Raw genomic sequence first — 26,381 nt, forward strand, 5'->3', positions numbered from 1 at the left:
ATATCTAACCAAGGCTCTCCCCAACGCAGAAAGAGGCCTTGCGCCACGTCCGAGTTCAGACGCCATTCGTGATCCATCGAGCACCGACGGCTGAGTTCGTCCGCCCTGGCATTCAGAGAACCTGCCAGGTGTTGAACCACCAGAGTCACGCCCTGATGTTCCAGCCATTGCCAGAGGCGCAGAGCCTCCTGGCATAGGGTCCACGACCCCACACCGCCCTGTTTGTTGCAGTACCACATGGCGGTGGTGTTGTCCGTGAACACCTGCACTGCACTCCCTCGGACAGACGGGAGGAATGCTTTCAGTGCCAGACGAATCGCCCGCAGCTCCAACAGATTGATATGGAGCCGGGACTCCGCCGGAGACCAGAGTCCTCTGATCTCCGCCTCTCCCAAGTGGCCACCCCAGCCCTGGAGGGACGCGTCCGTCACAACTACGTGCTCCGGTTGGGGAAGGGAGAGGGATCTGCCGTTGACCCAATCGCGGTCCGTGAGCCACCACTGCAGCTGTCTCGCAGTGCCCTCCGAGATCAGGACGTGGTCGGAAAGGTTGCCCCGGTGCTGGGCCCACTGAAACTTCAGGTCCCACTGCAGAGCCCGCATCCGCCACCGTGCGTGATGCACCAGAAGGATGCAGGAGGCCATCAGCCCCAGAAGCCTCAGCGTCAACCTGACCGAAACCCGGGATAACGGCCTGAAGATCGGAATCAGGGCCTGTATATCCCGGACTCGCTGTTCGGGCGGGTAAACCCGAAACTGCGCCGAGTCGAGAACCGCTCCGATGAAAAGGAGCTTCTGAGAGGGGCACAGGTGTGACTTCGGCACATTGATGGAAAATCCCAGCCTGTGCAGGAGATCCGCCGTAGTCTGGAGGTGGTTGACGACTGCCTGGGGCGAGCCCGCCTTCAACAACCAGTCGTCTAGGTAGGGGAAGACTGAAACCCCTAACCTGCGCAGGTGAGCTGCGACCACCGCCATCACCTTCGTGAACACCCGTGGGGCGCTGGTAAGGCCGAAGGGGAGCACGGTAAACTGAAAGTGCTCGAGGCCTACCGTGAACCGCAGGTAACGCCGGTGGGCCGGCAGGACGGGGATGTGGAAATACACATCCTGCAAGTCCAACGCTACCATCCAGTCTCCTGGGTCTAGGGCAGCCAAGACCTGAGCCAGTGTCAGCATTTTGAACTTCTCCTTCCGGAGGAAGCCGTTGACGTTCCTCAGGTCCAAGATAGGGCCGTAGGCCCCCTTTGCCCTTCTTGGGTACCAGAAAGTAGTGGGAGTAGCAACCACGTCCTACTTCTGGCCCAGGAACGCGCTCGATGGCCCACTTGGCCAAGAGGGCCAAAACTTCCTCCTGCAGGAGCCGCAAGTGATCCCCCGATACGCGGTGGTGTTGCGGTGGCATGGCTTGAGGGGTCGTCTCGAAGGGGAGGGAGTAGCCCCTTCAGACGATCTGCAGCACCCACCTGTCCGAAGTGACTGTGCGCCAGTGAGAGTGGTGATGGCGAACCCTGCCTCCCACTGGCGTCACATGGGCCGAAAAGCACGGACTAGGAGGGTTTAGAGGCGGATGCTGCGGGGGCAGGTGTGGACTGGCTCCGCTTGCCACCCCTACCGCCTCCACGGCGGTTTCCACGGCCGCCGCCGCGCTGGACGACAGTTTGCGGCGAGTGGCTGGCGGCACGTGTGGGGACGCCCCTTCCGTGGCCACGAAAGGAGCGAAAAGCAGCCACTTGCTGGCGCGGGGCCGAGAGGCCCAAGGACTTGGCCGTAGCCCTGGAGTCCTTAAAGCGCTCGAGCGCGTGGTCTGCCTTGTCGCCAAAGAGGCGACGGCCATCGAACGGCATGTCCATGAGTGTATTCTGGACATCAGCCGAGAAGTTGGCGGACCCAAGCCAGGCGTGGCGTCGAATCGCCACCGTCGTAGCCATCGCTCTGCCCAGCGAGTCAGTGGTGTCCAGTCCGCACCTGATCGAATATTTCGCTGCGTCCCGGCCCTCCACAAGGGCTTGGCCGAGTTTGGCCCGTACCTCCAACGGGCACTCTGGCAGCAATTCCGCCACCGTTTCCCATATAGAATGGGTGTAACGGCCCAAGAGGCATGCGGTGTTGGAAGACTGCAGTCCACAGCTAAGGGACGAGAAGACCTTTTTGCCAAAGGCCTCGTACCTCTTGGATTCCCTATCAGGGTGTGCTGACGGGAAGGCGGTCTGGGAGTTAGAGGCCTGGATGACCAGACTCTCGGGGGTGGAGTGGGTGGACAGGAAACATGGGTCGCCCGGAGCCGGGCGGTGGCGTCTGGCCACGTTCCTATCTACAGGCGAACCTGTAGCGGGCCTGGACCAAGTGCCCAACAGAACGTCCGACAAGGCCTCATTAAACAGCAGCATTGGCTCCATGGAGCATGACTGCGGCTTAAGGACCTCAGTGAGGAGATTAGTCCTCACGGCCGCGACGGGGAGCTCAAGGCCCAAGGCCTTAGCAGCCCTCATCAACACCACACTATATGTAGCGCCCTCCTCCGAAGCCACGGAAGGAGGAGAGACGAATCCAGTGTCTGGAGAGGTGTCCAGGCCACTGGCCTCCCCAAGGTCTCCTGTCCAGTCCATGCTAGACTGACATTCCCTTGTCAGAGGGTCCTCAGACCCCTCCCAATCCTCCTCATCCCCCATCTCCTGAGACTCAGGGTCGTAAGTGAATGAGGATGGGTCATAGGGATGGAAATCCCCGTCCGGCGTCGAGATCGGCGCCGACTGGCCCCGTCCTGACGCCGGAACCCATAGAGAGGAGGAATTGGGGACGGCGTCGGCCGGGACCGACGCCGGCGGGGACACCACACGGACCGACCCCGGGGGGGTCGTAAGGTCCACCGGGGACGCTCCATCGCCCGACGAGGGCCGAACGGCGCCCTGCGGCGTTGGACCCGAAGGCACCGACGACGCCGGGACCGCCGAACCCTGCGGCGCCGAGCCCGAGGGCAGCGGCGGCGTCGGGATCGCAGAGCCCTGCGGCGCCGGCGTCGAAGACGTCGGCGGCGTCGAGGCCGAAGCACCCGACGGCGTCGGGGTTGTACCCGACCCACTAGGGCCCCCAGACGGGTTCACTGGGCCCGAAGGCGCCGCGGAACCTGTCGGGGAAGAAAGGGACCTCATGGCCATGAGGAAGCGCTCTATCTCCCCCGGCGTCGCGTTCAGCCCAGGGACCGGGGGGTATGGAGCCGAACGCGGCGCCCGCGACTCCTGAGGAGCCGCGTGGGCGGTGTCACCCGAACCCCCGGCCGCATCGCGCGAGCGTCGGGGGGGAGTCGGAAGAGCGATGATGTCTCCTCGACTTCTTATGCTTCTTACCTGACGACTTGGACCCGGAGGAGTGGCGCCGACTCCCGGAGCTGTGACGGCTCCGCCGCCGCGACCTGTCCCTCGACCTCCCGTGGGACCGGGACCTCACTTGGCGCGGGGCCGACTGGCGGATCTCGAGTCGCCTGCGGGACCGCTCCCGCCTGGCCTTCCTCGAGAGGGCCCGACAGTCGGAGCAGGCCTCGTCGTCATGGTCGACGCCCAAACACGTCAGGCACAGTCGGTGCGGATACGTAACCGACATGAGTCGCTCGCAACCGCCGCAGTGCTTGAAGCCGGGCATCCCTAACGGCACCGTCGGAGGCGTGAAGACTTCGAAAGAGATCAAAAAGATCCAAAAAGTTAGTCAAAAAATGACCAGGGAACTGCTTTTTCCAGATCTGCGCTGGCTGGCGCGGAAAAAAGAAGAACTGACGTCAGCACACGGGTGCGGCGTCTATATACTCCGACGACGTCATCACGGCGCCCACGACGCCGACGACGGACGCGGAGCCGCAGACGACGCCTACCGACGCGCAAGGGTACTGCTACGCAAAATTTTCCGGATCCAGTCTGACGCCTGGGGATATTCTAAGGTAAGGAATCTATCACTAACGTGTCTCTTTCAGATTCTCCGGTCGGTTTAAACTTCAACCTACTGGGGCAGTCCTAGTTTAAACACTTCATGTAGGTCAGAAATTCTCAAACAATCGGTCAGAGGCTTTCCAGCTGCCATCATAAGAAGGCCTTAGGTGAATGAGTCTCTCAGTGGATAGATTACTAGGAGTGTGAGTGTCTGAGTGTTTCTATAAGTGGGTGTGTAGGTCTCAGTGTATGAGTGACAGGGTGCATAAGTCTCTGAGTGGGTCTGTGAGTGACTGTACGAGTCTGTGAGTGACTGTACGAGTCTGTGAGTGACTGTACGAGCCTGTGAGTGACTGTACGAGCCTGTGAGTGACTGTACGAGCCTGTGAGTGACTGTACGAGTCTGTGAGTGACTGTACGAGTCCGCGAGTGACTGTATGAGTCTGCGAGTGTCTGTATGAGTCTGTGAGTGTCTGTATGAGTCTGTGAGTGTCTGAGTGAGTCAGTGGGTATACGAGTGTCCGTGGATCTGTGAGTGGGTATATGAGTGTCTCAATGGGCTTGTGAGTGAGAGCATACGTCTGAGGGGGTGAGTGAATGGGTGCATACATGAGTGTCTAAGTGGGTCTGTGACTGGGATGGAGAGTGTCTAGGTGGGTCTGTGAGTGGATGCTAAATCTGTGAGTGAGTGGGTGGGTGCCTGTATATCTGAGTGAGTGTGAGTGGGTGTATGAGTGAGTGGCGGAGTGCACACGTCTTTGAGACTGTCTGTGACCGAGTGTGTGAGTGACTGTATGTGAGTGGGTGCATGAGTATCTGAGTGGATCTATGAGTCGGTGTAAGAGTGGGAGTGCTGACGATCACGAATATCATGCATGATTAAAAATATAAATTTTGAAACTCAACCTGTGTCAATAATACCCTCATTATTCAAACAAGGGGTCAGAGTATCTCCACCCTGAGTCCATATCTTAGCTTTGACACCAATTTTCAGCCCCAGGAACTGTTCCCGATCAATGAAATGGTAGCCGCAACTTTCTGTTCAGTTTGCGTCGAGCCTATCAGAGAAGTCTCATTGGTGTGCGCATTTGCGCTTAACTGTAAAATCAACGGGATTTAACCGCAATCACCACAAAATATCCACGGCCAGAGATATCACCAAATTGTTAGGATTTAAATAACAAAAACTACTGAATGGATTTGCACCAAATAACAAACAGCACACTCTGCGCAACATCTAAATTTCTGCCATATTTGGTGCAATGCCATACAGTGGTTCGAGCTGTAAGTTCTACAATGACAAATGGTATTTTTTTAACCAATACAACGTCCCTTTAATCTTTGCATTTTAGTGAATTCCTAATTTTTATGTGAAGTAAGATATAATCACTTCACATTAAAACTACAGAATGGATTTACACTAAATAACTAAAAAGCCACTTTAAGGACCAAGAGCTACTTTTCTGCCAAATTTAGTATAATTCCCTCCAGCTGTTCGGGGTGTAGATCTGTCTTAAATTCCTATGGGAATTAACGTGGGAAATGCACTTTTTATGCCCTCCCGCTTGATGGATCACCTCGAAACTTTCCATGCACATTAAGACCCAACTTGACACTTTCATTGGAAAATTTTGTGAAGACTCGCCAAGCAGCGCCAAAGATGTAGGCAAGTCAAAAAAAGCTTTTCCTTTGGAAACTAGGTCCTAACTTTAACTATCTACTGGTGACTCCTCCTCATATACAAGGTCTTGTATCTGCTACTTCACCTAAAGAAGTGTTCTTTGTGAACCTGATCGCTCACATTTCTCATATTTGGAGGTTATTCATCTTTGTCCAACTACAGGTGGAATTTTATGTACACGTTCTGTGTTGAAGAGTCTACAAGAAACATGAAGAGTCTACAAGAAACATGAGACACAATGAAACTTGAAAACAAACTCAAGTTTTGATTAAGGACTTGCCTTCGTAGTCTGCCTTCTTGACAGCCTCCAGGTTCCTCCACTCAGTGCCCACCAGCCGGCTGAGCTCCCCAAAGGAGTAATCTGGGTGCTGAGCTTTGATCACAGCTCTCATCTCACTGCTGAACAGAATGTAGCCGCTCATGTTGATCTTCCTCTTCGCCCCGTCCTTCTTCAGGCTGCTCTTTGAAGACTTTGGAGTTGACTAGAAAAGGGGAGACAGTGACAGGATAACTTGCCTTTTGTGCACAGCGTACAGAGAGCTTTGATAAGTAACATGTCTTCAGTCTAGATGTGCCAACAGAGCATTTGGGTTTCAGGCAAAAAAGGAAACAGGCAGCAGAGAATACTTTTTAACTGAAAGTTTAACACAATTGTTTTAGGAGACAAACCTCATGCATCAGAAGCCAATTTGGAAAAGCAAAAGATTTGCCTTTTAATAATAAGTATCATGACTTCGGAGGTCGAAGCAGCCAGGCACATGACCTTAATTAAGAACTCATTAGTAAATAAGAACAAAGGGTTCGCTTCATTCTTTTACTCCTACATACAAAAGTAGTCAAATGTGCAGGTGACGCATGCCAAGGAACTGATGGGACCAGCAAGCACTTTCCTAACAAGACCACGTCCTCGATGCACAGGGGGTGCTCCAGACGAGGCCTGTTTGTGCATCCACCCACGGACTGCAGAGCAGCAATATCGCCAAACCCCATTCCACCCGAGGTGCAACATTTCCCTTGAGCAGTTATGTACACGATTTCTGGCCTTAGTCTCCAAAATTACCTTTGAGTTGTCAATGGACAGTTTGGGTAATTTGGCTCCTCTCTCCGCCGTCTTGTCAGGGTCCTCATCTTGGCTTTGACTTTCTGTCTGCACTGGGGGGTGCCTGACCGATGACGCCAGGACGCTGGCACTTCGGGGGGAGGTGTTCGGGATTGCGGTGCCCTGATTTAGTGTTTTCAAATACTAATTGTAAATGATTAAAAGACAAGGTTTTCTTTTTTTAAAATTGTTTTCGCATTTGACCAGACAAACTTCAGTGGATTTCTGGGAAGTGACTGAAAAACGGGCAAGATGAGAAAACGCAGAGGACAGAAGAGCTACATGATATTGCTGCTTGAACAGGGATGCCCAGACACACCCCAAAGATTACCAATATTTGGGACCCCACTTGCTCCATGCAACCACACCCAGTGCAGGGGCCACCACAGACCTATTATGGGCATTTCAAGGGCAAGTGCTACCATGTGCAAGATTCCTAGCTGATGTTTTACCAAGACACTATTCTGGTGGCACCTGGTCTGCACCTTCGGGTCGATTCAAAGGGACACGGATCTGCAGGCACAGATCGTTGCCTGACAGACAAGGCACCCAATCACGAAGACCCTTACTGGAGTCTGGCCATCATCATGAAGACACTGCTTCCTTAAGCTAACGGAGTGGAGGATGCAGCCTTTTATTAACAGCTGCTCCACAGACCCCACCAGGCAGTCAGACTTTAGATCCCTCCATAAAAGACCTTCTTTGGTTTCCGCTACACTGTAGACTGGACCATGGTAGGCCTTCCACACGAACATTGAACACTCCATTAATGGGTGTTTCCGCACAAGTTTGGTCCCGCCTCTAATAAAAGACAAATGAAAGATCGAGCATTGGAAAAACCGCAAGAGGAAAACTCCTACATTATTTCCAGAGAAAAGAACAGCCCTTAAAATGTTTTCTCTTTAAACAGGTTTTTACAGCTTAACTTTTTTAACAAGGAGTGGACCTACAAGATTTTAGAGTCATCCTGGATGAACGGTTAGGCCTTAAATTAGGGTCCGACGGATGCTACCAGGTGCCACCCTACCAACTCTGCCGGTTCAGAAAACACTTAAGCAGGGCTGTGCTCTGGTTATGGAACAAACAGGGAAGACAAGAGGGTTAACAGTGGTAGGAATGCAGCCAGAAGTCATGGAATGGAAGTTAACATCAGACAAGGAAGACATTTCACCAAAGACAAGATCTGTGTTGAGTTAGATGTAAACGTTGCAGAGGAACATTGCCTTCCAACATGCAGTGCCTAATCACCCTTATCCGAGCATGCCAAAAGAAGAGAACAGCTAGAACACTCAGCTCAGTCAAAAGAAAATGCCTGCCAAGAACTTAAGGCACAGCATAAAATTCAATAGTGACAAACTGAAAAATAACCATCGGGTCAATGTGGCCTGCGGTGCAGAGTGCCATGTAATACACAAAAGTAAAACAGAAGGAATGTGAACATTACTCGACAGCATGTGCGATACAAGTCAGCTCTTCCAATTTCAACAGCAGGTTGAAGCTCTGGCAAATGCCTTTCAGTCACTCTCAGATTAATTACACAGTTTCTGCATCCTGAAAATACAATTATTTATACCAATAAAACAAAAAGGAAGGCAAAATCCAAATACTTTACCAAAATGACCCTGGTTGTCATGTTGCTATGCATGCTTCAAGATGCTATTACAACACACACACATAATATAATTCCCAATGCACCAGCCCATATATACAGTCTTGCTTCACTCCACTCTACTTAATTCCCTCACCCACTGGGGTAAAACACGATCGGAGGTGAGATATTTCTCTTGGTGCATTGTTAGTCTCAAGGAGGCGTCATGGTAGCTTGACACCAAAAACTTCTTCACAGAAAACCAGCTTGCAATGTTCACGAGCAACACTTAGTGGTTGGAGTATGTAAAGCATGTGATCAACAGCAGGGCATGTTACAAACCATAGTTCATCTCTGCTAAAGACCGTGATTAATTCTGTTTGGCCAGGTCCTCCCCCTTTCCCATCACAGTGATGAAGCCTTTGAAGAGGTGCTGAACAACTTTAACACGATTAAATGATTGGTCCTGCAAAAAGTAATGCTAGGAGAAGTTAATCACCGTTCAACTACCTCACTTAATTTGAATGTGAGGGGGGCATAAAGGGGAACAGCAGTTGGGCATTAAAGGGCATAGATTGGAGGGTTCAAGATTGCAGGGTGATACCAATATGTGCTGTTCTGTAATTAGTGCCTTTGAAGCTATGTTCCTGACCTCCCAGTATCTCCCAACCAGCGGGCTTGAGCATTGATTTTCTAGTGATGGCAGACGGATGTTTCTCATTCTAATAACCACACACTTGGGAGGGTAAAAGGGCACTACAGAAAGGGAAAGACATTGTGCCCTCAAGAAAGACCCCTAAAGAGGTCCCTTACCTTTGGTAATGCTCACTCTGGTGGATAACCAGATTCCTCATCTTGAAATATAAAACGGAGACCAGATTGGATCGGGAGAATTCTGCAGCAGTGCTTCTGTACGACAATAGGTGGTGTTGCACGGTTCAGCACCGACTCCAAATAGACACAGAAGTGACAGAGCAGAGTGCGTATGTAAGCACCGCCCATGTGTGCAGATGTCACTTTCTTGCCTCTTTCCCCTTCTGTGCCCTCTATTGTGGACACAAACAATTGCAGTTACCAGTGTCCCAATCACTATCTGGAGAATCTTTTTTCAGATGCTTGAAAAAGGTCACTTCAAAGAATGGGGAGGTGAGAGGCCAGTGAAGAACATGCAGTTGGAGTTTACTAGCAAGAGCGTTACCGAAGTTAGTAACTTGTTCTACTGACTGATCTTTCCAACCACCGAATCCTCACCTTAGAATACATACCAGAGTAGAACCTCCAAATGGTAGGGAGTTTGGAATGGGCTCAAACCAAAAAGGTTTTGCAGAATCAAGCAGGGCAAAGGGGCCTCCCTGCCGAACATGGCTGTTAAGGAAGCAGTGCATCGTAAACGTATGAGCCGAAGCCCATGCCACAGTTTTGCATATATCAACAGCAGGTACTTCCTTGTGCCAGAGCAGGGATCGCAGCCTCTTTGAGACCGCCGAGGTGTTGCTCATTTGAGACCGCCGAGGTGTTGCTCATTTGAGACCGCCGAGGTGTTGCTCATTTGAGACCGCCGAGGTGTTGCTCATTTGAGACCGCCGAGGTGTTGCTCATTTGAGACCGCCGAGGTGTTGCTCATTTGAGACCGCCGAGGTGTTGCTCATTTGAGACCGCCGAGGTGTTGCTCATTTGAGACCGCTGAAGAATATCCTCACCTTTCGAGGTATAAGGGGAAGTAAAGAACACTGGCAAAGGGATTGAGTACCCAAAAGGGAAGAGGGTCACCACTTTCGGTAAGTGAACCACCTGAGTCCTTAGCACCAATTAGTCTGCAAAGATCGTGGTGTACGGAAGTTGCAAATGATGCGTACAACAAGTGGACATAATCGCAACGAGGACAACAGTTTCAGAGTCAGGATGAGCAGGAAGCACCTATGCAGGGGCTTGAAGGTGGTACAAAGGAAGCAATATAAAGAACAAATTAAGGTTCCACTGGGGCAACACAAACCTCATTACAACAGGAGATTTAAACAATGATGGTTGGGCTGGCAAATCTAGAAAGGTCGTGCTGGACCACAGGAAAAGAAAAGAAAAAAAGGACGCGTGACAGCCTTGTTTCTAAGATAAGTGTCCCAGGAGCAACAACAGGTTAAAAACTTGTCCCAATGCCCAGCGTAAATGGATTTTGTCAAAAGGCATCTGGCAACATCCAACACTTCACAGTGCAACCTGAACGCAGTCAATTGCCGCTCCTCAATCTCAATGCATAGAGGTATAAGTCGTGGATGTTAAGCCGGTGGTGTTTTGTGAATGTGCGCACTGACGCCCACGTCACGGCCAGACAGATGTCAAAGATAGGCTCTCTGCGCGATAGCAGCCTTGGCCCTGGTGGAAGGGGTCCTCAGTTCTTCTGGAGGCTCCTTGTCCAGTGCGTGCTTTTAGAAACCACAGGAGCTGCCCGTAAACCTCAGAAGGACAGAGTAAGTTAAATAAAAGACCAACATAAGCCCAAATGGGTATCACTAAGAAAACGATGATTCACCCATTTGGCTGACAGTGATTATTCCAATCTAATGACAAATATGCTTTCATGTATATCTATACAATTTTAAGGAGACCTAATCATTTCAGTTTCTTTATATTCAGATATGTGCAATTAATCAACAACACATGTACAGTTAGTAGACGTGTAGATAAAGTCTAGCAAAATGTGGTGCTCTGTGGCGAGTGATCACAAGGTGCAAGTGAAACATAACTGCAGAATAGCCCGGAAACGAGATGAAAACAAACAGTAGTAGGTATAAAACCGGCCACCACAAATATATACATTATATTACAAGGAGCACATGTAGAATCATGAGTTTAGCCAAACCCATGACTAACAACACAACTCTTAAAAGTCTTTGCACCATGTAATTAATGTTGATGGCATTTTGACCCAAACAAAGGTACAAGGTCATCATTAGGATGAGAAGAATGTCCAGAGCAGACCGTAGATCCCAAACTTCCAGGATAGTTGAAGGTGGAACCAATCTTAAAGGGGACAACCTTCATTGGAGTGCACATATGTAAGGAGGAAGCGTCCAATCTACACCTTTCCTGTAAGTCCCTGGACAAATTGTCATCAAAGTCTAAGGGAAGACTATCATCACCTCCACTGTCATCTCCATACTCTGGTTGACTGATCACGGTCAGAACCAAAAGGTAGTTGGAGCGCCGAGATGCGGTTCCGAGGCAGACGTATGATTCTCTCGGTGTTGGATTGGATGGGTACTAGGTGCGTGAGAATGGTGTCGAGAAGCGACCTCTGTCAGTGCTCAGACAAATGCGGCTCAGAGTGAATGAACTATGGTGACTGAGCCTTCTGCGTCATTGGGGCCAGCACTGATGTGAGAATAAAAAGCACAGATTTCAGGGCTGGACGGATGATCCGCTCTGGAACTGGGGAGAAACCCGAGACTTGAAGAGAGGGCGTAGAGGGTGGGCCTATTGGCACTAACCACACTGCGGATCCTTGGGGCTCTGAGGTGCACCTTATGGAGGAAGAAGAGTGCCAAAGATTTGCAACATGGCCTCTCGAAAGGCCTCAAGCTGTTGCAGAGTTGCTGGCTGTCACGGAAACTAAGGTGCATAGGGATCAGCTACAGAACTGGTTCCTCAGTAGGGTACTGGAACAAGATCAAGAGGCATCCTTACGGCCTCACAATTTCTTGGGTTGATGGTGGGATGCTGGGGCGAATCTCACTTTTTGTGCTGGAAGACTTGGACTTTGTTGAGGATCTGTGGTGGGAACGGCCCCCAGAGTGGGGGCAGGTTGCGCCCTCGAGCGACAGCGGCACTACCATGACTTCTTTCCTTGTTTGCAAAGTACATCTTCACGTTCCCGGATCACCTTCAGATTCATAAGGACACTCCTTGAAGGACTTGTTGTCCTGCCCGGATTCCAAACACCATAAACACACCTCATGAACATCGGTCGGAGGCATCTTTTGAAATCAATGGGGAGCTGCAGGGCAGCACACACCGCTGTATGAGCAATGTTGGCTAAATCTCCCGGATACAGCCTGGCGATGTTCTAAGGTGAGGTGAGAGATCTGGGGTCACCAGAGAGTGGTCTACTGTTCCGTCGTTGGTTTAGCATCGAATGGTGGTGGCAGTGTCACATGTTTAGGGGATCAATATTTGTGGCCAGACCTTTTGCTCAATGTTGCTGGAGTGGATGCTTACGGCGCTATGTCTGCCTCTATGCGCTTACCCAACTCAAGCAATAACATCCCCAGTGTATATTGTGCATGTGAGCCAAATTAATGGGGTCTGTGGTATCAATTTGAGTCTCCCAGACCTGGTCTTTGCACAAGATTGAGGTTAGGATATTTCAGCAGACAGTGGCAGTGTACTGGCGGCATTCCAAAAGCTGGGGGGAGGAGACCAACTACAGAAGTGGCAAAGGGGTCCTTTAGAAGTTCTCTTAGGCGGTTTGCAAGGAGCTGCTAATTAGCCTTCCGGACCACTGCCAATTGGTAGATTATGGGCCCGGGAAGGGACTGCAGACTCTGTTGTGCAAGGTGAAGGGAACCTTTTGGTTAGTCTTATCCTTTAGTCTTTCAATGGCTACACTTTTGGGTGGTTGAAGGCAGCCTGGTTCAGAAACCTCACACCTCTGTGCCTCTGTGAGGTGCTGTTGGACCGCGACTGCAGAGACCCAGTCGGGGCTGAGATTGTAAATCAAGAGAACAGTCTGTGTGTGGCCACACAGTCACCCAGGTGTCGGCCTGTGCACAGCAACATGGTCACCAAAGACATGGCCTATTAGAGTAGCAGCATTGTAACCAGAAGAATCGGCCTGTGAGGACTTCAATGGTCAGCTCATGCAGGGCTCAGTCTACTTGCATCAAATCCGGACGGCCAAATGAGCATCTGCCAAGCAGGTGGCCCAGTAGCTGTGTCCGAGCACACCAATGACACTGCCTGCTGGAAGAACTAGGGGTCCAGCTGGCAAAGGAAGTCGGAGGAGCGGGAAGAAACTGAAGACTGAGCCACAAGGTACTGAGCAAAAGCCCATCAAGTGCCAAGAACTGCACCTGAGCTCTAATCACGCTAATACATCATTCCCTGAGAAGATGGGCCACCCAGATCCCAAAAGGAACGGGAGAGGCTGACAGAGGCATAGAACTTTTTGAAAGACTAGAACTGGGTTGGACATTTGTTTATGTGATTATTGAACTCTGACCTCAAGCACCCCCACACTGCATCCCCTAGACACCTGTTACTGCTTGCCATTACTGACACTGACAATTCAGTGGCGAAGGGATTATATCTGGCACAGTTTGCAGAGCCATCGTCGGACGGACCTCGGGACATCAACGGACAAGCTCTTCAATACTCAGCGTTGAGGCCCAGTAGTTTCAAGTTTATTTATTTGAGTGCTTAGTTCATTAAAACCATCGTACCAATCAGTGAGACAAATACATTCATTAAACAGTAAAATGCAAAGAAATGCTTTTGCAAAGTATAGAAAGTTATAAAATGTCAACTGCTGCAATAAGATATATTTTATACTCTTTAAAAGTTAATTCACTGCACCTTTATATATAAAACATTCAACAAATAAAAGTTAATACTGATGTTACAAAACAACAAAGGCAAAGTAAGGGAAACAGTATAATGTAATCTGCCGCAATATGATGTTTTATAGTCTCTTAAAGTATCGCTTGTGGCACCTTTGTCCATGCGCTCTGGACAGTTAGGGATCCATACTGAAGTTTCATAACATGAGGCTCAGGACAGGAGTGCAGTTACGTCGGGCCAATAGGCCATGAAAGCAGCTTTCTCCAGTGCCCTTTGAAAAAGTAATAATCAGCTCAAAGTGCATAAAGTGAAGTGCCCATGCCCGTCTGTGCAAGAAGATATAGTAAAGTGGCAGCGCAACAGTGATCTTGTGCAAAACAAGATCAAGAATCCAGGCTTGGCCTGGAGATGTTTTCAGCAGCTCAAGTGATGATTTTCTGTTCGACTATTTCACCAAACTGCAGTTTAGCTGCATCTCAGAAGGGCCGAACCAGGCTATGGCCGCCTGCCTACAGTGACGTAGCCCCTGATGTTAAACGTTGTTTTAATATAGATTTCTGTCCTCCAAAGTTGATTTGCATATGGAGATTTGGTCTACTATAGTTTCGGGCCTTGCCCCCATAACCGGCATGCCGCCGTGCTGTCAACGCGTTTCCATGGTGGCACATGTAAAAGTGATGGCAGACAGCCCAGATGGTATTTGAAAAAGGATCTTTTGATGTGAGCATTGATGTCTGCACTCAGATGGGGTTTAGTGTTCGGGTTTTGTAAGTTGCTGTTGTTAACCAGGCGTTTCATCGTTTGGAATTGCCCTCTTTGTTGGTCTGTACACAGGGGTGCTTGATTGCTTTAATTACCAGGTTTCATCATCTTGTTTTTGGGTAACTAGGAACTCTGGATTGGGGTTTTGCCCACTCCCCACAGAAAGTGGTCATTTAGGGGGTGTAGACAACCCAGGGGTAGGTAGCCCAGTGGCTACTACTTTACACTCCCCTTAATGCCCCTTGTAAGAAACTGGCTTAATATACACTATGACAAAATGAGGTATAGTGTGTTCAGAGTCCAAATGTCCCCAGAGGTTTGGCAGAGGTTAAAGTTAGATAGAATCTTGCTCTCTAATAGTGGTAGCTTGGTCGAGCAGTAAGGCAGTATCAGAGGAGAGTGTAAAGCATTTGTTGTACACACTCAGTCAGCAAATTAATTCACGCACTCAAGAACTGAACTCTAGGCCAATTGTTTTTGTATAAAAATATACTGTTTATTTTTAGAACCAAGCAAGCCTGGTACAGTTAAGCATTAAATACTTTTCAGTAATAAGTTGCTGAATATAGAACAGTTTGAAAATGCAATAGAAATTGTACTTTCTTTGATTTACAGGGGAGCAGGAGTACGCAACACTTAGCAAATACAGTACACATGAATGAATATGCTTTTTCAGTACATTGCAAGTAACTCACTTTTTCTACCTTTTCTACATCAGTGCTGGATGCCTAAATCCAGCACTGGGACATTTCCTGTAAACTTGTTAGTAAATGCGTTCTTATTCGTGCAATTTTTAAACAATACTTTCAGATTTCAAAACTCTACACTTAGAAACTTTTCGGAGCAGTACATTGAAATGAATAGGCTTTTCAACAAATTGCAGGGAAGATACTGTAGGAGAGTAGGGTCTGCTTTCCTATGGTCACCCCAGATTTTTGCTTTTTGCTTCACTGGTTTTCGACTTAATGTGGCTGTGGGCCTGCTAATCAGACCCCCAGCCTGCTGTTCTCTCTCTAAATTCACATCCATGTACTTTAGGTACATACCCAATTGGACATTGGGTCACCTTATCAGCCCCTGTACAGTGTACTATAGGTACCCAGGGCATAGGCGCATCCAAGGCCTACCAGGGGCTGCAGCATATCTTTTGCCACCCCTGGCTGGCTATCTAATCTGATACAACTGGCTGATCACTCAGCTGGGGCAAGGTGGCGTAATCACTCCTTGCTTAGATATAGTATACCTATATCTAAACCTATATCTGGACACATATATACCTATAAGTCACTCCTATGGCAGGCCTTAACAATCCTGGAGGCAGAGTGCTTGGTTTTATGTGAGAGGGTGCTCTAGCATGAGCTGGGCCTGTCTGCAGCTGTCAGGACCAACTCCCTTAGCTGTTTCGGGATATTGCCATACCATATACTCTTAAGTGCATTATAATCCTCACGGTTATTTGCTAACTTTGGTTTGGCTTTATCAAAACAGGTTGTGTAAGGTGTCATACGCTTTGGAATACTACCCCCTCGCCAGTTCTGGCGACGGAGGTAGCATTCCACCCTTCTAGAGGGAGAAGACATGTTACTTTGCTTAAACGCGTTTAAATCTAACCAAAGCCCCAGCATCACAAAATGGATGCTGCTGCCACAGACACGAGTCTGGCCTCCTGCTGCGGACCGAAACTCCGGCAGGTAAGGCCTGGACAATAGATATCCGGTCACAGGGAGGTGTTACACACCCCAGACAGGAGATAGTGGATTGTAGCAGGGAGGGTTGAATGAAACTAGACACTGCCTGGGGAGCACAAGGCTTCCCATGCATAGAACAGTTCAAACCGGTGCTGGGACACTCCAGTCCCAGCTCTGGCACGAAACTGGACAGAGGGAAAGGGGTGTAACCACCCCCTTCCTAGGTTCCACCCATAGGAGGGACCTAGCAGGTAATCCAGCCCCTTGATTTGGAATAAAGGTAGGAGCTGTGCCCAGGAGCATTAGATTATCCTGAACGAAACTTTGATACAGAACTCTGGACCCTTCGACACTCCACTCGACGTGGAAGACTGAAGAATCTCCCTTGTGGTCAAGGAGTGACCACCCTGTGCAAACAGGCACCATCCAGCGCCCAACGGTTTGCTTTGTTGCAGTTCCCGCCGGAACTCGAGCAACAGAGATCGACAAGACCCAGCTTCCCTGACTTCTACCAGCCCGACCCACAGTCCCAGCGAATCTGAGACCCGTAGAGGCGACGTGAAGCGTGGAGCTGGCCATCTTGGAAAGACTACGATGTGCTGAGGTGCAGCTTCTGAGGCACCCTCGAAGCTGTGCATTGGGGTTTGAGAAGCCCCAGCCCCGAGCATGCTTGTGCACCGAAGATCTCCCCTCCACACTCATCGAGTGCTGCGTGGGGCCCTTTTGCATTTTCCTGCTCGACGCGTTGGTCCGGTCGCTTGCCCGTTGGCTAGTGGCCCCAGAACCGACGAACCTTGAAATTTACACTGCTAGTCTGGTTGCTCTGGACTGGCCCTCGCTCCCCTGAAAAGGAGTCACCCCTCTCTGACCTTGCTGGTCCGAGTAAGAAGCGATCTTCAAATCCTGCGTGGGTTGCACTTGCCAAGGCTTGTTACCTCCGATCCGGAAGCAGACACAGCCGACAGCGAGAGCCTTCGTGAGACAGCTCGTGATCCACTCCTGGACATCCTCGGTGCCCCAGAATCCACATGGCAGCGGAGACAAGCTTCACGACAACCACCTGATTGCGCCCGACATTGCCTGGTTCATTCCTGGTTCCACCCTGGTCACTGCTGAGTGACCCAGACTCTGTCCCCTCTGCTTTCAGGTACTTTACATCTTCGATCCACCCTTGGATCCAACCGGACTCTTCCCTCCTGGCCGCCTGCAGCATCTTCATCTCCAGGCTCCATAGATCTACAGGACAAAATCAGACACACTTTGGCACCTATGCACCCGCTTCCTGTGGGTGAGGTAACGATCTAACACCGGTGCTCCTGTAGCGGTTTACACCTCTAGTGTCCTAGTTTAAAGTGGGGTAATTCTATTCCAGTCAGAAGACTTCCAAAACATTAACTCTTTAACTTTTACGTGCCATTGACTTTGCATTGGTGCATGCGTGTGCTTTAGGCACTGCACCCTGTCCCGCGGGCCTCTCCAGACTTTATCCCTGTTAGTCCCAGCAATTCACAACGCCCTAGGCTTTACCATTGTTCGAGAGGTGGTACTTATACCACTATTTTAGTATATGGTTTAAGTGGCCACCGGGCCTATCCAAAATTGTGCAACTTTTGAATGTTTAACTGTGCTTTTGTTTAAACACTTGTGCCTCTGCACTCAAAGAATACAGAGGATTATTCTAGTAATAAATACATATATTTTTATAATATATAACTTGTGTGGTGTCCTTTCATTGGATATTAGAAGATTGCATATGGTAAAACAGCTTGCTTCACATGCCCTCTTGAGTTTAGCCTAAGACTGGTTAGTCCATGCTACCCCTAGGATAGCTTGTCTATAAGGTTGACTTTACAACCACCACCATAAGGGAGTGTTTGGACTGATACAAGGTGCCCACAGAATTGTGGACATCATACATCAGGCCAACTTCTCACAGATACTTTTACGTTACTTTTTCTAACTCAGTGCTTGATGTCTAGATTCAGCACTGGGACATATCCTACAAACAGGTGAGAAAACAAGTTTTAGTTATTTGTACGATTTTTAAAGAATACCTTTAGTTTTCAAAACTCCACACTTAGTCGTTTTTTGGAGGGAAAATTGTCAATGTTATCCAAAGGAGGAAAAACAGGTTATCGGTTTGCAGGTAAGTAAATGACTGTGGGAGTTAAGGTTCTGGGGTTAGACTCAGGGGTCTCCCAGGGTCAGTGATGCACTGTTGTTGCACCCTCAAGGCACCAGGGCGACCGGGTGCGGAGTGTTGAGGTCCAATGGAGGATAGGGGCGCTCCGGTTGGTGGCTGCTGGCAAGCAGGCCATGAGGTTGTGGGAGCAAAGCTCCTAGGGTTTAGCTCAGGGCAAGTTGGGGACCAAAGTAGAACCAAAGGTGGACCCTCCGCGGCACTAGGGCGGCCAGGTGCAGAATGCTGTTTTGAGGTCAGGTGCCCTGTTTCCAATAGAGAACCTCCGGTACAAAGCAACACTGCAGGCTCGGGAACGAGTATCTTCTGGGTGCGACCACCACTTCGAGGGGTAAGTTGGGATGTTGAGGGTTGGTTATGCACCGTTGGTTTGAGCACACAAGGCCGTGGGGCGTCGGGTGCAGGGGTGCCTTGGGACGTCGGATTTTCTTACCCTCTCTGGTCGCGGTAGGGGGGGTCCGCTGGATTGAGGCTGAAGGCGTCATCTGGAGGCTTGAGGCCGGTTAGGGGTAGCCGGATCTCCGGTCAGGATCGCCGGGGGGGATCTCCTCGTGCTTTTCCACTCGAGCTCGGGCCTGGTTCGGCTGGTGCAGAGTGGGCTGGATTTGCGGTCTCTGGCTGGCACCCGTAGCTGCAGTTTGAACAAGTCCGGTGTTCACGGAGATTCAGTCTTTGAAGTGAAGGCAGGCAGGTCCTCCAGGGTTTTTGTGGTTGCTGGCTGCAGGACACACCGGGATTTCGCTGGAGCAGGTGCGAGGGGAGATAGGCCTGTAGGGCTGGGGCCAAGTCAGTGGACGACGTCCTCTTGTTATCTCTGAACGGCTCTTCGTCCTTATCTTCTTTTCTTGTCATTTCTGAATCTGAGGAAAGAAGGTTCAGGGTGCCCCCTAAATACTACATTTAGGGGCGTTACAGGTAGGTAAAGGGCGGGACCAATGGGTCGCTTCCCTGGGGTGGGTACACCCCCTATTCTGCCACTCTCTAAAGAGAGGGGGACAGGAGCCAGTCCCTGGTTGGGTGGGTCCCCCCATCTTCAAGATGGTGGGGACTCGAGGTTGTGCTTCACCTTGCCTCCCCCCACCAAGGGGTGGAGCTGGCAGAAGTGGGCACACCTTTCGTCCTCACTTGTTTTTCCCGCCGGTTCTCTTGCCAAAAGTAGGGGGCAGAACCAGCAAATGGTCTGGAGAGGCTCACAAAGGCGACATGCCTTTAAAGCCATCTGCTTCGTGAACCCTGCCCATCCCATGGGAGGAGGCTTGGCACCTCGTCCCACGATGTGCATTGTTTCAGGCCCCCGAGAGCAGCAGGCTCTCGACCCAGGGGTCCAGAAATATGTCTGGTGATGGCAGCCTCTGTAGCCACGCAGTCAATCAATCAATCAATCATAGACATTTATAGAGCGCACTACTTACCCGTAGGGTCTCAAGGCGCTTTGGGGGGGGGGGGGGGGGGGGGGGTGCCGCTACTGCTCGAACAGCCAGGTCTTGAGCTTCTTCCTGAAGGAGAGGTGGTCTTGGGTCAGGCGCAGGTCGGGAGGGAGGGAGTTCCAGGTCTTGGCGGCCAGGTAGGAGAAGGACCTTCCTCCTGATGTCGCTCTTCGGATGCGGGGGACAGCGGCGAGGGCGTGGCTGGCTGATCGGAGGTGGCGTTTGGGAGCGTAGAAGTTGATGCGGTTGTTGAGGTAGCTCGGGCCTTGATCGTGTAGGGCTTTGTGTGCGGGGGTGAGGAGACGGAAGGTGATTCTTTTGTTGACGGGGAGCCAATGCAGGTCTCTCAGATGTCCGGAGATGTGGCTGTTTCGTGGGAGGTCGAGGATGAGTCTGGCTGAGGCGTTCTGGATCCGCTGGAGTCTCTTATGGAGCTTGGCTGTGGTTCCAGCGTAGAGGGCGTTGCCGTAGTCCAGTCGGCTGGTGACGAGGGCCTGGGGGACAGTCTTCCTGGTCTCCGTGGGGATCCACCAGAAGATCTTCCGTAGCATGCTCAGGATGTTGAAGCAAGACGAGGAGACGGCGTTGACTTGTCTGGTCATGGAGAGGGAGGAGTCCAGGATGAAGCCCAGGTTGCGTGCGTGGTCCGTCGGTTTGGGTGCGATGCCCAGGGCGGGGGGCCACCAGGAGTCGTCCCAGGCGGAGGGCGAGGAGCCCAGGATGAGGACCTCTGTCTTGTCTGAGTTCAGTTTCAGGCGGCTGGTCGTCATCCACTCGGCTACATCTTTCATCCCTTCGTGCAGGTTGGCTCTGGCTGCGGCGGGGTCGTTGGTCAGGGAGAGGATCAGCTGGGTGTCGTCGGCGTAGGAGATTATGTTGAGGTTGTGCTGGCGTGCGATGGCCGCGAGGGGGCTCATATAGACGTTGAAGAGGGTGGGGCTCAGCGAGGATCCTTGAGGGACGCCACAGATGACTTCGGTGGCCTCTGACTTGTACGGTGGCAGGCGGACTCTGTGTTCTTCCGTCGAGGAAGGAGACGATCCATTCCAGTGCCTTCTCCTGGATTCCGACGTTGCTGAGGCGCTGCACTAGGGTGCGGTGGCAGACAGTGTCGAATGCCGCGGAGAGGTCTAGGAGGATGAGGGCCGCTGTTTCTCCGTTGTCCATCAGGGCCCGGATGTCGTCGGTGGCGGCGATGAGGGCGGTCTCGGTGCTGTGGTTGGCTCGGAAGCCAGACTGTGAGCGGTCGAGGGATCCATTCGTCTCGAGGAAGGCGGCCAGCTGTTTGTTGACTGTCTTCTCGATGACTTTGGCTGGATACGGGAGGAGCGAGATGGGGCGGTAATTCTTGAGTTCGGTGGGGTCCGCTGTGGGTTTCTTGAGTAGAGCGCTGAGTTCGGCGTGCTTCCAGCTCTCAGGGAAGGTGGCGGTGTCGAAGGAGGTGTTGATAATGTCCCGCAGGTGGGGTGCGATGACAGCGTCGGCCTTGTTGAAGACGTTGGTCGAGTTTCAGGGGGCATCTCTAAGATGCCCTTTGTTGTGCATTTTACAGTAAATCCTACACTGGCATCAGTGTGGGTTTAATGTGCTGATAAGTTTGATACCAAACTTGCCAGTCTTCTGTGTAGCCATCATGGTGCTGTTGAGTTCGTAATGACAACCTCCTAGCACCATATACTCCTAATTGCAGCACTGCACTTACAATGTCTAAGAATGGACTTCGATACTGTAGGGGCACAGGGCTCATGCACCTGTACCCTCACCACAGGTATAGTGCACCCAGCTAGAGGGGTGAGTGATGCATGCCAGGGTAGTGGGTTGTAGGCATGGCACACATGTTGACTTTAGTTTGTTCTGCACCAAGGCACGCAGCCTGCATAGACAGTGTGTGCGTGTCAGGGTAAAGGGCCTCTAAGGGTGGCACCATAAATGCGGCAGCCATTAGAGGCCTGACCTGGTCACAGTGCCCTGGGTACCTGTGGTACCATTTACCAGGGGCTGACCTGTGGCCAGAGAGGTGCCAACTGGGGGTACAAGGTACAGTTTTGGAATAGAACACATGTCCGGAGAACCTGATTGACAGGGACCCAGGGGAAATCAAGTCAAAGTGGATCAGAAATCTGGCAAAAAGTGTGTGGGGGGCGGGAGGGGGGGGGGGGGTATTACTGCAACAGAAACCCAGCTTCCTACAGAGAGCATTTGGGATGATCAGTGTAAGTCCCGTCAGCCAAAATGGTTCGTGTGCACTTTCTACTTAGTGTACCTCTTTTTGGTACATTACTTAAAAAAACAGCTTCCTACAAACTATGGTTGAACCCCTTCCCCCCTTACAAAAACCACTTATATTTAAAAAAAATTGTTTTAGAGGTTTTATATAGCGCTAGCTGGACCCAGGGGTATCAGAGCGCTTTACAATTGTAACAGAAAGGTGTTTAAATACAGGTACAGTGCGTATAAGTACAGAAAGTTGATTCATAAATGAGCAGTCCACATAGGATAAAGGTTAAACTCCATGAAAAAGTAAAAAACAATTGCTAAACACAATGAGATATACAATATAGGCGTCGCAGTTTGGTGGGAAGGTTCGATACAGTATACCTAGGAGCAGGAAGGACGAAAACGTGAAAGAAAACTGAAGGTCAAAGTGTAGTAAGGAACGGGAGGAAAAGGAGAGGCAAGGAGGAGAGGTAAGGTGATCAGATTGAAGGGGAAGGGAAGGAGAGGGGGGGCAGGAGGGGGGTCACTAGCCGTAGGCGGAGCAGCTGGGTGGGGGATGCTGAGAGGGTGAGACCACTCGGGAGGGATTAGAAGCCCTCGTATTTATTAAGGAGAAGAAGTTGGAGTTCTTTTTTGAAGCTGGGGTAGGACGGTTTACAACGGAGGTCTGTTGGGAGGGCATTCCAAATAAGCGGGGCATTGCCTGAAAAGGAGCGTGACTGTGTGGAATTCTTTTTCTGAAGGGGGGATAAGTAGGAGGGTGTTGGAGCTTCTCAGTGATCGCATGCAGCCTGTTTTGGTCAATTTGTTAGCAAGTTATGTCGGTGTGTTTTGGTGGAGGATTTTGTGCGTAATGCAGGCGGTTTTATAAGTGGATCTGCCTTCAATTGGGAGCCATTTGAGGGTTTTGAGGGCAGGAGAGATGTGGTCAAATCGTTTGCAGTCCATGATAAGCCTGGCAGCGAGGTTGAGCACTGATTTTAGAGGTACCAGGTGGGTTTTAGGAATTCCGGTGAGGATGGCATTGCGTAATCAATGCGCGATAGAACAAGAGATTGAACTGGCAGTTTAAAATCATCAATTGGGATGAAGGGCTTAATTCTCTTAAGGTTACGGAGGGTAAAGAGGGCTCCTTTGGCAGAGTTTTTCATGTGTACGTTGAGAGATAGGCAGTTGTCAAGGGAGATGCCCAAGGATTTGACTGAGGTGGCTAGGGACAAGGGGCAGTTGAGGGCATTAAGGTCTGTGATCCAATTTTGAATGGGGAGCTGGTTGTTTTTTGGGGAGAAAAGAATAATTTCAGTTTTTTTAGGGTTAAGTTTGAGGTGGTTCGAGTGGAACCAGGCTTGAATTTTGATGAGGGTGTTGTTGAGGTGGAGGATGTCAGCATGGGTTTTTATCTTATGGTACAGTTGTGTATCGTCAGCGTAAAGATGGTAGTTGATCCCGGCTTGTTTGAGAATGAGGGTGAGGGGTTCCATGAAGAGGTTAAAGAGAGAGAGAGAGAGTATGGATCCTTGCGGAACTCCTAGAGAAATGGGGGAGGGGTTCGATAAGCAGTTGTGGATTTTAATTTGTTGAGCACGGTGTTGCAGGTATGAGACAAACCAATTATGAGTCATACCATTAAGGCCGAATCGTTCTCTAAGGACTTTGAGTAGAACAGAATGGTTAACGGTATCGAACGCTGCTCAGAGATCGAGGAGGATCAATAGGCTAGATTTGCCATTGTCGAGGGAGTGGTGAATGTCATCTACAATGTTAAGCATGGCGGTATCGGTGCTGCAACCTTTCCTGAAGCCTGATTGGAGGGGGTCGAGTAAGTTAAAAAGTTCAATGTGTCTGTCAAGCTGAAGAAGGACACATTTTTCAAGGGCATTCGAGAGAAGGGGCAGATTGGAAATAGGACTGAGGTTGTGGAGGTCATTAGGGTCGGCAGTAGGGTTTTTGAGAATGGGGGTGTTTTGGCCCAGTTGTAGGGAGGTGGGGACACAGCCGGTGGCTAGGGAAGAGTTAATGATCGAGGTCCAGGAAGGGGTAATGATGTGTTTGAGGTTTTGGACAAGTTTGGAGGGGAGGGGGTCTTTGGTGTGGGAGGAGGGTTTAAGTTTCGCAATGATGTCAAAGACATCTCTTTTAGTAACAGGCTGGAAACTATGCCAGGCGGCGTTATTTTTAAGGAGAGTGTTAGGGGGATTGGAATCGTGGAGGGTGGAAGGAATGGAGTGGAACGGGAGATCAGTTTTATGTCGGATCATGGAGGGAGCAGGGGGGGTGAGAGGGATGCGGGTGAGTTAGGAGAGATGTCCGAAATGGAGGTAGGGGTCGGAGTCTGGAGGAAGAATTGTTCTATTCTAGTAATTTTTTCAGAGAAAAAGTGGGCTATTTCTTTGCATCTAGTGGTCGATGCCAGAAGTATAGGAGGAGTGGATGAGGTTTGATTGCGAACAATGTTAAACAGTTCTATGGGTCTATTTTTGGCTCGGTCCAGTTGTGCTCGGAAAAAGGATGCTTTTTGTTTAAAGATGTGTTTTTGTAAGATGATCTTGCAAGTCTGAGGCGAGCTAGGTGCAAAGGGGTAGGTGCTGTCTCCACGTTCTTTCCGTCTGTCTAAGTGAGCGTCTTTCATTATTAAGCTCAGTATTAAACCATGATTTGGAAGGAATGGTTCTTTGGTTTTCAAGCTTCAGCGGGGCCAGGAGGTCCAGGGTATCCACGACGGCTTTGTTGTAGTGTTCTGTAAGCTCATTTGCGTTCAGTGAGGGAGCGATGGCGAGAAGTTGGGCATGGAGTTTAGATTCCAGTAAATCAGGGGGGATATTATTAAGATTTCTGGACAGTTTCATGGGTTTAATAATTTTCGTGGGAGGAGGGATGGCAGAGACCGCTATAGAGAACAGAATGAGATGATGGTCGGACCAGTCGATGGGAAAGATGTTGGATAGGAGGGCTAGATCTTTGCTTGTAATGATGGCATCTAGGATTGCTCCTTTGGAATGGGTCGAAGATTTACAAATTGCTCGAGGTTATTGATCTCGAGAAGGTTGGATAGGAGGGTGATAGAGGGGTTATTGGTCTCATTCCAATGGAGGTTGAGGTCTCCCAGAAAAATGTTTTGGGAGTTGGAAAGTGACGATTGTGTAAGAAGGTTGGATAGCTCATCAACGAAGGGATGTGTATTGCCGGGAGGGTTATATATGTTGTGAAGGCGAATGGGTTGGGAGCCGTAGATTGTGAGTTCAGCTTCGAGGTATTCAAGGGCGGAGTAAGTAGTGTTATTGACAAGGGAAAGTTGTAATTCCTCTTTGAAGATGATGCAACACCACCGCCTTTTCGTAAAAGATCAGTTGGAGGTTTCAGCTGTACAGTGTGAGGCGCTCACACAATGCAAGCAATAGTGGTGATGATGGACAGAATGTGAAAAGGTTTGAACGGTGCTAACAGTACAGAGGGAAACCCTAAAGCCTCTCTAAGGTGAACAGGCACAAAGATGTCTGAACACTCGAACACAATAAACAGCAGGTACTCTGCACACGTATGATCAAAACAATTTTGGTAATACGGTAATAATAGACAAAGAGAAATGTAGACTTGGTTGATGGATTGACGGTAGCCTGTGGAGTGAAGTATTAGTCTTTATTTCTTTGTCTTGTTTCACCAACGCCAGCCGGGCATGTTACGCAGGATGCAAGTCAAGAAATGAACATTAATACCACAGCACTTACAACCAATAACCGCACTAATACAGAGACATGACAAAGGAGCAATGAAAAAATGAAAATTCAAAAACGTGAAAACACTGTAATAGGATCAAAACATTAATACAATTTATTGACATACATCATGTTAATTAAAAATTGGGAAACAAACACAGGACGTAACAATAGTAAATAAAAACATTCCAATTAAAAAAGGAGCTGGAGGAGAAGGACTAAATTCAAACACTATTATTATGAATTATGCTACGATGTTACACAGGATGACCTGCTGATTAGCCTCAAGAGGCCCACAAGCTTCAAACAGTTGCTGCCTGTGAAATGCGGATCTGGCTCCCCTCAGAGAAAAGGAAGCCGACCCAATTCGTCTAACGCCCCTTCGGCACCTGGACAGGCAGGACAATTAGCTAGTCATGTAGGCGTGCCACCCCCATGCCAGTACTAGGATGACAACACTTTTCAGAAGTAGCCATCTTTGTGATTGCATACTTAGGAATTCTGGGACAGGGTTATGCCCACAGGAGGTGGCCA

The 26,381-nt window shown here is 50.0% G+C and overlaps 1 protein-coding gene across 7 annotated transcripts in view; it reads right to left on the reverse strand.

Annotated features, from left to right (window-relative positions):
• PBRM1 (polybromo 1) overlaps nucleotides 1-26,381 on the reverse strand; it is a 368,051-nt gene that overhangs the window by 38,707 nt on the left and 302,963 nt on the right. For 4 of the 7 annotated variants that reach the window (XM_086939413.1, XM_086939411.1, XM_086939412.1 and 1 more), the window contains exon 25: nucleotides 5,881-6,082. In XM_086939413.1, the coding sequence (XP_086795539.1) occupies nucleotides 5,881-6,082 (202 nt within the window). Of the gene's footprint in view, nucleotides 1-5,880; nucleotides 6,083-6,660; nucleotides 6,844-26,381 lie in introns of all 7 variants that reach the window. The other 3 variants (XM_086939408.1, XM_086939409.1, XM_086939407.1) reach the window with 1 other exon arrangement.

Source organism: Lissotriton vulgaris, chromosome 9 (genome assembly GCF_964263255.1).
Source record: "Lissotriton vulgaris chromosome 9, aLisVul1.2, whole genome shotgun sequence".
In the NCBI taxonomy this organism is placed as follows: Eukaryota; Metazoa; Chordata; class Amphibia; order Caudata; family Salamandridae; genus Lissotriton; species Lissotriton vulgaris.